The 13,938-nt window shown below is 52.6% G+C and overlaps 1 protein-coding gene across 4 annotated transcripts in view; it reads left to right on the top strand.

The window, feature by feature from the left end:
- The window catches only part of DLEC1 (DLEC1, cilia and flagella associated protein), a 90,642-nt gene that overhangs the window by 45,066 nt on the left and 31,638 nt on the right, over positions 1-13,938 (top strand). For all 4 annotated transcript variants that reach the window (XM_027522230.1, XM_027522231.1, XM_027522232.1 and 1 more), the window contains exons 7-18: positions 3,430-3,517; positions 4,024-4,197; positions 4,652-4,788; positions 6,475-6,567; positions 8,554-8,644; positions 9,274-9,436; positions 10,334-10,526; positions 11,304-11,362; positions 11,936-12,104; positions 12,338-12,431; positions 12,640-12,770; positions 12,881-13,039. In XM_027522230.1, coding sequence (XP_027378031.1) covers positions 3,430-3,517; positions 4,024-4,197; positions 4,652-4,788; positions 6,475-6,567; positions 8,554-8,644; positions 9,274-9,436; positions 10,334-10,526; positions 11,304-11,362; positions 11,936-12,104; positions 12,338-12,431; positions 12,640-12,770; positions 12,881-13,039 — 1,551 coding nt within the window. The remainder of the gene's footprint in view (positions 1-3,429; positions 3,518-4,023; positions 4,198-4,651; positions 4,789-6,474; positions 6,568-8,553; positions 8,645-9,273; positions 9,437-10,333; positions 10,527-11,303; positions 11,363-11,935; positions 12,105-12,337; positions 12,432-12,639; positions 12,771-12,880; positions 13,040-13,938) is intronic.

Genomic DNA, 13,938 nt, shown 5'->3' with positions numbered 1-13,938 from the left:
GCTGGATCCTGCCTCTCATTTGGTCAGGGGTTTGGCTGGGAGCAAGGCTCTCTAGAGATGTGCCTCCATGGACACGAAGGGCAGCTGCTGTCATGAACACCTCGATTCGTGGTGACACCTGCAAGCTAGCCCTGTATTTGGGAAAATAGCAGATTGAGGGAACAGTTCCCAGGGCTGTCTTTGCACCTGTGCAAATCTGAAAAGGCAAAATGGAATTAGTGTCCTTGCCATACGGAAAATAATTTAATCCCTACCTCACTCCATAGCCTCAACAAAATGCTTTCCAGCAAAGATCTCAAGCAAAACGGTAGGAAGGAAATATAGGAGATATGAGGTTTCTTGACACTAAAGTATAAACTTTGAACCAAAAGGTTGATAAATGTTACGTTGAAATTTTAAAGCTGATATAAGACTCCACTTTTTGGGGAACCTGGGCTGTGACATGTGGGATCAGAAGGGCCTGAAAACAGCAGACCCTTAGGATGTGATTCTGGAGTTGACTCTCCCTCCACTAAATCTGATAGTACTCAGAGCTCTAGGAGGTGGGAAATAGGGTGTGATGACCCCTGGTATACTAAAATTTTAAAGATAATACATCAAAAGATAATACAAATTATAAACTTGGGGATGTTTATAACATATACTTTATAAAATGTTAGTGCCCAGAAAATATAAAGAATTTCTGCAAGTCAATTTAAAAAAAGTACACAATGGCAAATGGACACTGTGATCAGACATAGTACACAAGAGGACACCTAAATAACAAACAAACTTATGAAAAGATGCTCATCATCATTAATATTGGAGAAATAAAAATTATAATGTGGGTCTCTCAGATTTGGATCTGGTTCACAGGTGGATTGAGGCAGTATGTTGTGCTGGCCAAAAATGGACTTAAATGTTGATTTAGGAAAAGTAAAGTGAAGTCGCTCAATCGTGTCCGAGTCTTTGGGACCCCATGGACTGCAGCCTACCAGGCTCCTCCGTCCGTGGAATTTTCCAGGCAAGAGTACTGGAGTGGGTTGCCATTTCCTTCTCCAGAGGATCTTCCCAATCCAGGGATTGAACCCAGGTCTCCCGCATTGCAGGCAGACGCTTTAACCTCTGAGCCAGCAGGGAAGTCAGACTTAGGAAAGCACCCCTTTGAGTAAAAGTGAATTTACGGAGCTGTTTTCTGGTGTGGGGCTGGGGCCAGGCTTCATCTGTGTTTTTCATGTTTTACTTTTTAAGCTGGAAAAATGGCTTGTCGTGTTATAATTCATACGTTTTTCCCAATGTAATCTTTCACAAAATAGGAGCCAAAGGTGTGTGCATGCGTGGAGTTCTTCTTCCATGCTGGGCATTGTGCTGAGTGCTGTTGGGGGTCAGCACTCTGTGAGTTCAGTTCTAGGTGCTGAGACCTCAGGGGTCTCCCGATCTGAGGGAGGGGGAACAGAAGGCAGGGTTTGATGAGGGGGATGGGCTGAGTGATGGAGAGAGGCCCAGTTACAACCCTGAATACAGCTAGCACCCCTGGCTGGGCCCTTGAGAAGAAGTGGCTCAAAGGGTTATGTCAGGGGACTTCCTGGTGGTCTAGTGGTTAAGATGCCTAGCTTCCTCTGCAAGGGGTGCAGGTTCGATCCCTGGTTGTTGGAGAACTGAGATCCTGCATGCTACGTGGTGTGGTCCAAAAAAAAAGAAAATGGATTATGTGGAGAAAGAGCAGTGAGTGAGAGGCGAGGAGGCAGAGCTTCAGGGTCCCGGGCTCAGTCTCGCCACTGTTACTTTCCGGTGAAGGAGGCTCTTTGAACTTCAGTTTATTTGCCCTAAAATAGAGGTAGTTCCCACCTTCCAAAAGAGTCACACACAACTGAGCAACTTTCACTTCACTTCTTCACTTCACTTCCCTGGTCATTGGGAAGTCAAGAAACTCAGTAAACAATAGCTGTGATTTTGGGGACTTGCCTAGTGGTCCAGTGGCTGGGACCCAGCGCACCCAGTGTGGGGGGCCCTCATCCAATCCTTGGTCAGAAAGCTAAGATCCCACGTGCCGCAATGGAGACCCGGCTCAGCCAAATAAATAAAAATAAACGTTAAAAAAACCAAACATTGCTGTGGTTTTAAATAGGCCAGTTCAGTTCAGTTCAGTCGCTCAGTCGTGTCCAACTCTGCGACCCCATGAATCGCAGCATGCCAGGCCTCCCTGTCTATCACCAAATCCCGGAGTTCACCCAGACTCAAGTCCATCAAGTCAGTGATGCCATCCAGCCATCTCATCCTCTGTCATCCCCTTCTCCTCCTGCCCCCAATCCCTCCCAGCATCAGAGTCTTTTCCAATGAGTCAACTCTTCACATGAGGTGGCCAAAGTACTGGAGTTTCAGCTTTAGCATCATTCCTTCCAAAGAAATCCCAGGGCTGATCTTCAGAATGGACTGGTTGGATCTCCTTGCAGTCGAAGGGACTCTCAAGAGTCTTCTCCAACACCACAGTTCAAAGGCATCGATTCTTCTGCACTCAGCCTTCTTCACAGTCCAACTGTCACATCCATACATGACCACAGGAAAAACCATAGCCTTGACTAGACGGACCCTTGTTGGCAAAGTAATGTCTCTGCTTTTCAATATGCTCTCTAGGTTGGTCATAACTTTCCTTCCAAGGAATAAGCGTCTTTTAATTTCATGGCTGCAGTCACCATCTGCAGTGATTTTGGAGCCCCCGAAAATAAAGTCTGACACTGTTTCCACTGTTTCCCCATCTATTTCCCATGAAGTGATGGGACCAGATGCCATGATCTTCGTTTTCTGAATGTTGAGCTTTAAGCCAACTTTTTCACTCTCCACTTGCACTTTCATCAAGAGGCTTTTTAGTTCATCTTCACTTTCTGCCATAAGGGTGGTGTCATCTGCATATCTGAGGTTATTGATATTTCTCCTGGCAATCTTGATTCCAGCTTGTGTTTCTTCCAGTCCAGTGTTTCTCACGATGTACTCTGCATATAAGTTAAATAAGCAGGGTGACAATATACAGCCTTGACGTACTCCTTTTCCTATTTGGAACCAGTCTGTTGTTCCATGTCCAGTTCTAACTGTTGCTTCCTGACCTGCATACAAATTTCTCAAGAGGCAGATCAGGTGATCTGGTATTCCCATCTCTTTCAGAATTTTCCACAGTTTATTGTGATTCACACAGTCAAAGGCTTTGGCATAGTCAGGCCAGAGGCCAGGTCAGATCTACTCCCACCTCCGTTTACCTTGTAGTTCTTTTTTTCTAAAAACAAACAAAAGTGGGTAGAACAATCACCTGAAATCCCATGGCCCCCTCACCAGCTCGACAATTACCGACACGGGGCCAAGCTCATTTCATTCATCCCCTGACCCCATTCCCATATTACTATGCGAGTCCCAGGTTTCACAGCCTGTGTCCACACATGTCGCTTTGTCTCTGCACAGATGGTGATCTCCCTGCAGAACACCACATCCACCAGCCGCCACCTTCGAGTCCTCCCTCCGTCCACGCCCTACTTCGCCCTGGGACTGGGTGAGCTCAGGGTGGCAGTGGCCTGCCCGTCCTCGAAATTGTATCTGGCCTTGCCCGAGGTTACGTCCCCATGGGGTTCCGGGTGGCTCCTGAGCCTGCACCCTTCGTGCTCCAAGGCGGCCTCCCCCCTGCCCCCCAGCAGAGCCCCCCCGCCCCCAGCCTGACAGTTCCTCCTTGGATCGCACCCCCAAGATCAGTTCAGCCCTCTCCTTGCTCTGCCCAGCGTCACTGCACCCTGGTTCCTCACTTAGGCCGTGGCACTGGCCTCCCAGCCAGCCTTCCTGCTCCCGTGACTCTGTGTTCTCCTTAAGAACAGCTCTGATCGTGTCCCTCTGCTCCCTAGAAATCTCGAGTGTCTATCTGCTGCCCACAAAGTGACTGCTAAGCCACAGGGCCCGGCGTGGCCCGCCCTGACGTCCCAGGGGGCCCCGTCACTGCCCTCCCAGCCCGGGCCCTGGAATCTTGCCCTGGTCTCCAGAATCTCATTGTCACTTCTGCACCCACAGGGATGTTCCCAGGAGAAGGTGGAATGGTGGCTCCTGGAATGACCTGCCAGTATATTGTCCAGTTTTTTCCCGACTGCCTTGGGGATTTTGATGACTTTATTCTAGTGGAGACCCAGTCAGCGCACACGCTCCTGATCCCCCTGCAGGCCCGGAGGCCGCCCCCGGTGCTGACATGTAAGTGCCTGCTGCCCTCCGGAGGTCGGGGAAGGCTGGTGCCCCTCTAAAGGACCACCTGCCCACAGGGCCCCTGGGTGGCAGCACACAGCCTGACCCCTTGGGCAGGGGCTTCTGAGTCCTGAGGAGGGACCTGCCGGAAGCTCCTGCATTCCTCCAGAGTTAGGCCCTGACTGTCCTACTTCCCTGGGGGGAGGCAGACTCTGAGCGACACATATCAGGAAAGAAGGCCGCGGCCCAGGTGACCCCAGCCTCTGCGGCACTGGCTCGGGGCACTCTGAGGCCCACGCACGTGGTGTCTTGGGGCACCAACCACTGCCAGGCGGAAGCAGGGGCAGGGCTTGTCCCCGTCCATCCCTCCCCTGCCCCGGCCGCCAACAGCCACCCTCAGCTTGGGCCGCGCCTCAGGAGGACCCAGGCTGTTTCTCTTGCCCATCTTCCCCTGTGGCTGCAGTGTCGCCTGTCCTGGACTGCGGCTACTGCCTCATTGGGGGCATGAAGATAACCAGATTCATCTGCAAAAACGTGGGCTTCAGCGTGGGCAAGTTCTGTATCATGCCTAAGAAGAGCTGGCCACCGCCCAGCTTCAGGGTGAGTGCTCACAGCGCTTCCTGGGAAAAAAGCAAGTCCATCGAATGCAGTAACTCCTGTGAGGGACTTGCTCAAGTGCCCCTGGGGCTGGAAACGCAGTGGATAGAATTGTAGAGCCACAGTCCCTTAAGAATCAAGAGGTAAAGAGTATAGCACTGTAGTTCCTATTATACTCCTAATACTTGTGTGACCCTGGGCAGGTCCCATCACCTCTCCTATCCTTCAAGGCCTGGACAGGTCCCATCACCTCTCCTGTCCTTCAAGGCCTGTCTTGGATGTCACTATACCCATTCATTCGTTCACTGAGTCAGTCAGTCAGTCATTATTGTGGCAAATGTTTGACTATAGCAGAGGTCACAAATCGGAAGCTCTTTGGTTGAATTTTGTGGTCATGTTTATTTGGCACAGGGCCTCAAAACATGTTTGAGCTAACGTTGCTTGAAACTGAAAGTGTTAGTCGCTCAGTCATGTCTGACTCTTTGCGACCCCATGGACTGTAGCTCATGAGCTCTTCTATCCATGGGATTCTCCAGGCAAGAATACTGGAGTAGGTTGCCATGCCCTCCTCCAGGGGATCTTCCTGTCCCAGGGATTGAACCCAGGTCTCCCAAGTTGCAGACAGATTCTTCACCATCTGAGTCAGTAGAGAAATCCAGCATTGCTTAAAAACATATATTGAATCAACATTTAAAGATACAGAGATTTCAGGAAGCTTCCTGGCTATCCAGTGGGTAGGGCTCTACACTTCCACTGCAGGGGGCTCGGGTTCAATCCCTGGTTGGTGAATCAAGATCGCGCATGCTATGCTGAAAAAAAAAAATAGATATCATATAAAAATGTACATTTCCACTTTCTCTGAAACATTGGAAGATGTGCAGCCCTGGGCCAGGATCCACTGTGGCCCTGTCAGCTGGAGTTGAGAAACAGGGCGTGTGCACATGCCCGCCCGCGCCCCACCGCCCCACCGTTTGCCCAGGCTTCCTCCCACCCTGCATTCCCCATGGCAGCCAAGTGCTGACAACACTGATCGTCACGCTCATGCACACCATTGTCTTTCTCAGAGGAGAGATACCTTGCTTTCTGTGCATCTCTGGAAACAAGCGATAAATCCAGGAGACCACATGTTCCCTGAGACATTTCACTCATAGCTGTCACGTGCCAGGGACCTGGAGGCATGGGCTTGTGTCCCTGCATGCTGGCGGCTTCCTGTGTAGGCATCGAGGCTGCAGATCTGCTGACAAGTCGGCAGCTTCCTTCAGGAGCTCATGACCAGGGCTGGGTTGGGAATGGAGGCAGATACGGAAGCTGGCATGAGCCTCACAGGGTGCTGCAGTAGGGAAGGGACTGTGCTAGGGAGCCCGCATCCTGGGGAGACCTTCCCACACACCTCCTGCTTTGTGTCTGAAACCCTTGTCAGTGGTATTCTTGTGCCTCCAACCAATAGGCAGCTCTTTGCAGATGCTCCGTGATGTACTCGTCTTTAAACGTCAGAACCCCATCTGGTGCAGACTGAGTAAGTGCTTGCTGAATGGATGCATCTCAGTTTCTTCATGAACAGGGGACTGGATGATCCATAAGAGCCTTCAGATCACAACATGGATGTTTGGAGGAGAGACATGGGTCATCTGAGCAAGAGACTTTACAGTTTCTTTCATACTGTTGAGTCATCTTCTGCTTTTCTTTAAGGCCGTTGTCACCATCGGCTTTGTTGAGCAGCCTCCCTTTGGGATCCTGCCGTCGGTGTTTGAGCTGGTTCCAGGGCAGGCCGTATTCGTGGAGGTAGGTGATGAGACAGTAGCAGGTACTTCCACCTCTTTAGGATCGGTTGCTGCTTCCTCATTTGCTTGCTTGATTTCCTTTGCCTCTGTGGGGTTTTTTGTTTTGTTTTGTTTTGTTTTGTTGGACTGTGCTGCATGGCTTATGAGATCTTAGTTCCCCGACCATGGATTGAACCCAGGCTCTTGGCAGTCAGAGTGCTGAGTCCTAACCACTGGACCGCCAGGGAATTCCCACCTTTGTGTTTTCATGACCCAGATATCCACTCCCAGGTCCAAGCCTTGGTGGTTTCTATAAATTTTGTTTACTGATTGGGATGTTGTTTGTTAGAAAACTTATTTATACTGCTGCTACTGCTAAGTCACTTCAGTCGTGTCCGACTCTGTGCGACTCCATAGACGGCAGCCCACCAGGCTCCCCCGTCCCTGGGATTCTCCAGGCAAGAACACTGGAGTGGGTTGCCATTTCCTTCTCCAATGCATGAAAGTGAAAAGTGAAAGTGAAGTCACTCAGTCGTATCTGACTCTTAGCGACCCCATGGACTGCAGCCTATAAGGCTCCTCCGTCCATGGGATTTTCCAGGCAAGAGTTCTGGAGTGGGGTGCCATTGCTTTCTCCATACTTCCAAATAAATAGATTCACATGATTAAAAATTCAAAATATGCAAATAGATGCATGGTGAAATGCTGCCTCTCCCCCCACCTCCTTGGCCACCCAGAGGCCACAGTCTTACCAGGTCTGGGTGCCTTTGTAGGCGTATATGATGACTACATAAACACATGTTTCTTTCTTTCCTATGTTTCCATTCTTCTTCACACAAATTGTTGCCCACTCTATGTTCTGCACCATGTACTTCCCACACCTCATTTTTTCTAGCTGCATAGTATTCCACTGTGTGTATGAACTGTAATTTAGGTCAGCCATCTCCTGCTGATGGATATGAAGATTATTTCTGATCTCTGGCCATCTCAGGGAATAGCTTATACATGCGTCACTCTGTCCTACCTGCAGGATACAGTCCTTGTTGTGTATTTGCTGACTTAGGGCCTCTACCCTTCTAATTATGGTACATGTTGCCAAAATCCTCACCATTTGGATTATATTATTTTATACTTCCAACAAAGTATATGAAGGTGCTGCCTGTTTTCTCATATCTTTGCCATTACAATATGTTATCAAACTTTTAAAAAATCTGTTATCATGGACATTTTAAAACATATACAGGGAATTCCTTGGGGGTCCAGTAGTTAGGAGGCTGTGCTTACCTTGCAGGGAGCATGGCTTTGATCCCTGGTCGGGAAACTTAAGATTCCGCCAGCTTTGTGGCTCAGTCAAAATAATAATCATCATAATACTAATAATCTGAAAATGAATAGATATATACGTGTGTATGTGTGTGTATATATGTACACATAGACACACATATAACAGAATTACCTTGCCGTACACTTGAAACTAACCTAACATTGTAAGTCAACTATACTTAAAAGGACAGAAGTCCAACTGGCCAAGCCCCACCTCCAAAAAAAACCCATATTAAAAAAATAGAATGGTTTAAGGATCACCCAGGTGCTCATTACCCAGCTTCAACTTTTCTCAACTCTTGGCCAGCCTCATTGGCTTTATATTCCTCCATCTCTTCCCGCCAAACCCTACCCCACCCTTTTAGAGTAGTTTGAAGAAAATCAAGACATCCTATCACTGCGTTCATGATTGCTAACTTTCTGCTCTTCGCCAGTAGGAGGCGTGAAACTTTTTCTGGCTGGTTTGCATTTCCATTTTTGATCATGAATGAGGTTAAACCTGTTGTTTAAGAGCCATTTTTATTTCCGTCTCTGTGAATTTTCTCTCCATATCCCGGAGCCTGGGCTGGACCCTAGGGAGACGGCCAGGAGGGGAGGCCCGAGGCAGGGGGTGCGGCCGAGAGGAGAAGGTGATGGGGAAGAAGCCCCTTCACGGGAGGCTGCAGGACAACCCTTTCCTCCCCAGGTCCTGTTCCTCCCAACCAGCCTCGGAAAGGCAGAGCAGACCTTCGTCATCGTGTGTGACAACTGCCAGATAAAGGAGCTGGTGACCACAGGTGGGCGTGGTGCGCTCCCAGGGCGGGGTCCGGTCCACGGCTGTGGGGAGGGGAGCGGTGGTGCACTTGGAATGCTGCAGCCTCTGGGCACTGGGCTCCGGTTTGGGGCCACTTGCTCTGGCCAGACCATAGAGACCCATGCCAGGGTGGCCCTCAGGCCTGTCCCAAGGGGCCCTCTAGTGCGACAGAGATGGAAACCTGGAGGACAGTCTTTCATCACGTCACTTTGAAACTCACCTAGACCTTTGGGGACCTGCCAGTGACTCACACAGAAACAGCCAGGGCGCCCCTAGGTTTTTGCAGTTAGAAGGGGCGGACTCCTGCGTTTCCTCGGGCGCCCCGTTCCTTCCCGGCGCCTGTCTGTCTACCATCCACCCTGTTCACCCAGCAGGCATTAATTGAGTGCCCATTATGTGCTAGGTTAGCAGAGTCACCTCCTGTTGGTCTGTGACAGTGTGACAACATGAGTCTGTATGCTGTTGGCGCCCTGTTTCCCTGTGTGTGCTCTTCCTGGGGTCACGATCGTGGCCAGTTAGTTGCATGTGGATGGTGACCTGGGTCCTGTGACAGCCTTCGGCCAGAGTCCTGACTTCAGCCCTCATGAAACTTTGCTCCCCCAACCTTGTCAGGAGTTGGGCAGCTGGTTGCTCTGGATCTGATCTATATTTCTGGTGAGAAAAGTCAGCCGGAGCCTGGAGAGCTCACAGACTTAACAGCCCAGTACTTCATACGCTTTGAACCTGAAAACCTTCAGTCCACGGCCAGCAAACTGCTGATTATTAGAAACGCCACGTGAGTGATGCCTGTGCGGGACCCCAGCACACTCCCCACTCCCTCCTCACCTGGCCTGACATCCTGAATCTGAGCACAGGATGGGAGGATCCGGATGTGCACTGTTCATCATGGTACTTGCTAGCCACATGTGACCATTTAAATGGAAAGGAACTAAAATAAAATGAAAAACTTGCTTCTTCAGTGGCGCCAGGCACATGTGAAGCGCTCAGTGCCTCGGTAGCTAGGGGCTCTCATATTGGACAGAACAGATCTGCAAGATGTCCAGCATTGCAGGGAGTCATACTGAGCAGTGTTGCTCTCAGTCCTCTGCGTGTTAAGTCACTTCAGTCATGTCCGACTCTTTGCAGCCCTAGGGACTGTAGCCCACCAGGTTGCTGCATCCATGGGCCTCTCTAGGCAAGAATAGTGGGGTGGGTTGCCATGCCCTCCTCCAGGAAATCTTCCCAAGCCAGGGGTGGAGCCCATGTCTCTTATGTCTCCTGCATGGGCAGCCGGGTTCTTTCCCACTAGCACTACCTGGGAAGCCCCTCTGGTCCATCCTTAACCAGGAATGGTTTTCCAGAGAATTCCTGCCTGGCCCATGAGGGGAACTCTCTCACGTTCCAGGGTCAGACAGCTGAAGGTCTGTGGGTTCAGCTGTCAGTGCCATTTATTCTCTGAGCACCCTCTGAGCCTCGCCATTATGCCGGGGCAGACTGCAGGGTGCCTCCTGGCTTACTGTCCCCATGACCTAGGCCTTACACAGGCTCTGTTACCTGGCACAAGGAGCAGTTCTCACCTGCCGTCTCCAGCCCCACCCACACCTGCCATCAGCAGCAGGGAGTGGGAGGGCTGGTCTGCAGAATTGGGCCGCGGCCTTGGCTCCACTGCCTACTGTCAGGGGCGTCCTCGCAGGCACGTGGAGCTGGCCTTCCACTGGCAGATCATGAAGCCCAACCTGCAGTCCCTGATGCCCGGAGAAACCTACAGCACAGACAGCATCAAGTATCACCCAGACAGGGAGACGGCCTTCTGCATCACCCCCAAGATGGGCGTTCTCAGCCCCCACACGGACCACGAGTTCATCCTGAGCTTCTCCCCGCAAGAGGTTCAAATGGGGCCATCTTGGTGGCTGCACACGATTGGGTCATGCAGGCTTCACCCTCCGTCCCTGTTCTTTGGTGACATCGAAGCCACAGCTGACCCTGTGGAGACCCCCGGTGTCCTGCCAAGGCCAGCGCTTAGCCAAGAGTGGGGCTAGTGGGCGGGCTTGGTGCGTGCAGGACGAAGCAGCTCGTCTTGCCTGGTCCCCATCCCACACACCCTGTCCTGAGCAAGTCTGGCCTCACTTCGACTCTAGTGTCTTCCATGTTTCTGCTCCATCAAAGGTGTTACCATTCTTGCCCAGCTCACAGCAGCTTCCAGACAGTGAGGTCCCCCAGGGCAAGGCTCACACAGCCCTTGATTCCCAAAGTGAAGCCCTGTATCTACAGGCGAGGGTGGAGCAGGAGGGGGGTTCCCAGCGGCCCTTGTTGGTAAGACAGCAGGTCTGCCTCTCAGCCTGTCATTCAGCCCCTGATACTGTCTGTCCCAGGAAGGCTTGATGCTTCAGACGCATTGAGGGCACTGCTAAGGGCCTTCCCATCCCCCAGGCCCAGCTGAGGTGGGCATGCCAGTCTTGAGACTGCAGTGGCCCCCAGTCCCTGAGTCAAGGCTCATGTCCTGGCAGCCCTGTTTCCCCCAGTGTGGGGAGAGGCTGCACGGAAGCAGTGTTGTGTCTCAGGAAGGCGTCTGTGGTGGCTGGGCCACGGGGAGGATTGCTGCTGTGACTCGAGCCTTCCCTGGCGCGGGCTTTCTTATTCAGGGTGCTGTGTTTGTCTTGCAGCCAAGGGATTTTCACAGTGTTCTCCAGATGGTGCTGGAGGAAGTCCCAGAGCCCGTGAGGTGAGCAGGACCCAGGCCCTTGGCTGAGGGGTGGGCACCAGGCCTGCCCTCCCATGGAGGATGCTGGAGGGGGAGGCACCAGAACTGAGTGGATGAGCCCCTGACCCCCAGCAGGCTTTGGCAGGTGAGAGCTCCTGACCTTGCCGTGGCACCAGGCTTGGAGCGGGCTCTGCATGCAGGGAACAGCTCTCTGACTGTGCACCCGGGAACCTGGAAACAGTGCTCACGGTTGCTACCAGTGGCCCCTGGGGGGTGGTGCTAATGGAGGAAGGAGTTGGTGACACCTCTACCAACTCTTCCCTAAGCAGGCTGTTGCTGGGGGGTCCCCGGTCAGCTGCTGGGGAGTTCCAGGCTGGTGCGGCTGCACTGTGGTCCTTGGAAACAGAAGGAGGGAGCTTGGTCCTGGCCTGCAGTTGAGCTGCCAGCGCGGCTGCAGGCATTCGCTTGTTTCAGGGCATTGCTGACACCTCCAATTTCGGGGGGCTCAGTAGCTGTGGGCAGGGCGTGCTTTCCTTTCACAGGACCAGAGATGGGGATACAATGACTCTTAGCTTATGGTGGGTTTGTGTTCAGTTTGGACTTGGAAAACTCCAAGGACCCCTCGTACTGCATGGATGACGTGATCGTCCTGGAAATCGAGGTGAAGGGCTCAGTGGAACCTTTCCAGGTTCTCCTAGAACCATATGCTCTCATCATCCCTGGGGAGAACTATATTGGCATAAACGTGAAGAAGAATTTTAAGGTAGGTGGTTGTCTCTCCCCAGCCTGGACTGGTTGAGATGGTGCTGAACTCGGCACAAGTTCCTGGGCTCAGAGGTCTTTGGCCTGATACGTTACCCACAAACCCTTTGGTGCTGTCGAGTGGCCAGGAATTAGCTGGGAGGGTTTGGAGGGGACCTTTTGTGAGCCCCAAACCCCTCAATCCTTTAGCAAGTACAGTCTCCCAGGGAGCCCGGGTCGGGATGTGTCTTTCAGATGTGGAACAACAGCAAGTCCACCATCAGGTACACGTGGGGGAAGATCAGCGACTGTCACATCATTGAGGTGGAGCCCTGCACGGGGACCATTGGTACTTGGGGACCGCGGGAGGGGCTGGCGGGGGAGGGAGAGCTCGTGGTCACAGGAGCCTGGGCAGGAGTTCGAGGCCCCATGATCAGCTCCAGCCACAGCCCAGCCCTGGCCACGACATGAGGAGGGGCCCGAAATCTGGGCCAGCCATAGAGGGAGCCTGCCGCCCCTGCACATCTCGCTGCCTCATCTCACCCTTCTTCTCCCAGAACCCAGCGAGGTTGAGGATTTTGAGTTGAACTTTACCGGGGGTGTCCCTGGGCCGACGAGCCAGAACCTGCTGTGTGAGATCAAAGATTCTCCCACGCCCGTGGTTTTGCACATCGAGGCGGCCTTTAAGGTGCCTGTGATGGGGCCGGGCGGCTAGGTGGGCTGGAAAGGCGGGGGCCGGGGTAGGGCACCAAACCCACACCCGGGTGGCCCAGTGACCGGCCCCTCTGGGTGCCTCAGGGGCCGGCCCTGGTCATTGACGTCTCAGCCCTTCAGTTTGGTTTGCTGCGCCTGGGACAGAAAGCCACCAAGTTTATCCAGATCCGGAACCTCAGCCAGCTCCCGGCCACATGGGCCATGAAGGAGAGCCAGGTCTCCCTGCAAGAAAGGCAAGAGGGCGTAAGTCCTGCCCACCACCTCCTGTGGTGCTACCCTGCCCCCAGGCGCAGATTAACCCGTGTGATGTGTGAGCCGTGGCACCATGACACCGAAGCTGGCGCGTTCAGGCTGGGAGAGGAAAAGCCTGCCTGGTGACCTTTGCCTGGCAGTGTCCCCCCATTCCCCATCCTCTCTACAGCAGAGCAGAACCCCGGAGACTGGATTTTCCTGTTCCTCTCTCTGCCTTCTGACACAGAAATAGGACAAGGGTTTCTCCCTCTGTCAGAGTAGCCGGCGTCAGGAAGAAATTGGGCAGCTGAGTTGGGAGGGAAGCTTCCAGGGCCTGGGGGAAAGGGCGGGCGCACGGCTGGGAGTCCTAGCGTCCCAAGGATCGTGCTTGCAGTTTTGAGGACCTGCCACCAGGTGGTGAGCGTGTGACCCAAACCAAAAAGTTCTCCGAAAGGAAAATCACGGCCACTCAAATGGCATTTGCTTCCTTTTTCTCTAAAAATAGAAAATATTAAAAGTGGCTAAGTATTTACCGTCAACGTCTAAATTAGGGCATCGTGTCTAAATACCATGTTCAATTCTGAACAGGCCCAAGCCACAACACCAGCAGGCCCAGGAAGTCACTGACTCACCACACCCACTCTTCACACGTGGGCGCGGTCGCGGCACGTGAGAGACTCTGGCCAGGTCAAGAGGGTCTGACCTTCCCGCTAGCGGCAGCTCACCCAGGTTCCCCTGCTGCCCACTTCCTTTCCCCTTGAAAGCTATCCCTCTTCCCCTGGTAGCCTCGCTTCTCCCCTGGGCACTCTGAAACTGAGAAGTGAAGACAGTTTTGTATCGAGTGACCAAAACCACTGCCACGGGATCTGTTGCACAGGCTTGGAGTTAATGCTGGATACCCCCAGGGCTCA

Source organism: Bos indicus x Bos taurus, chromosome 22 (assembly GCF_003369695.1).
Source record: "Bos indicus x Bos taurus breed Angus x Brahman F1 hybrid chromosome 22, Bos_hybrid_MaternalHap_v2.0, whole genome shotgun sequence".
NCBI lineage: Eukaryota > Metazoa > Chordata > Mammalia > Artiodactyla > Bovidae > Bos > Bos indicus x Bos taurus.
Note: the sequence above shows the minus strand (reverse complement) of the source record. Positions and strands in the feature narration are given on the sequence as shown.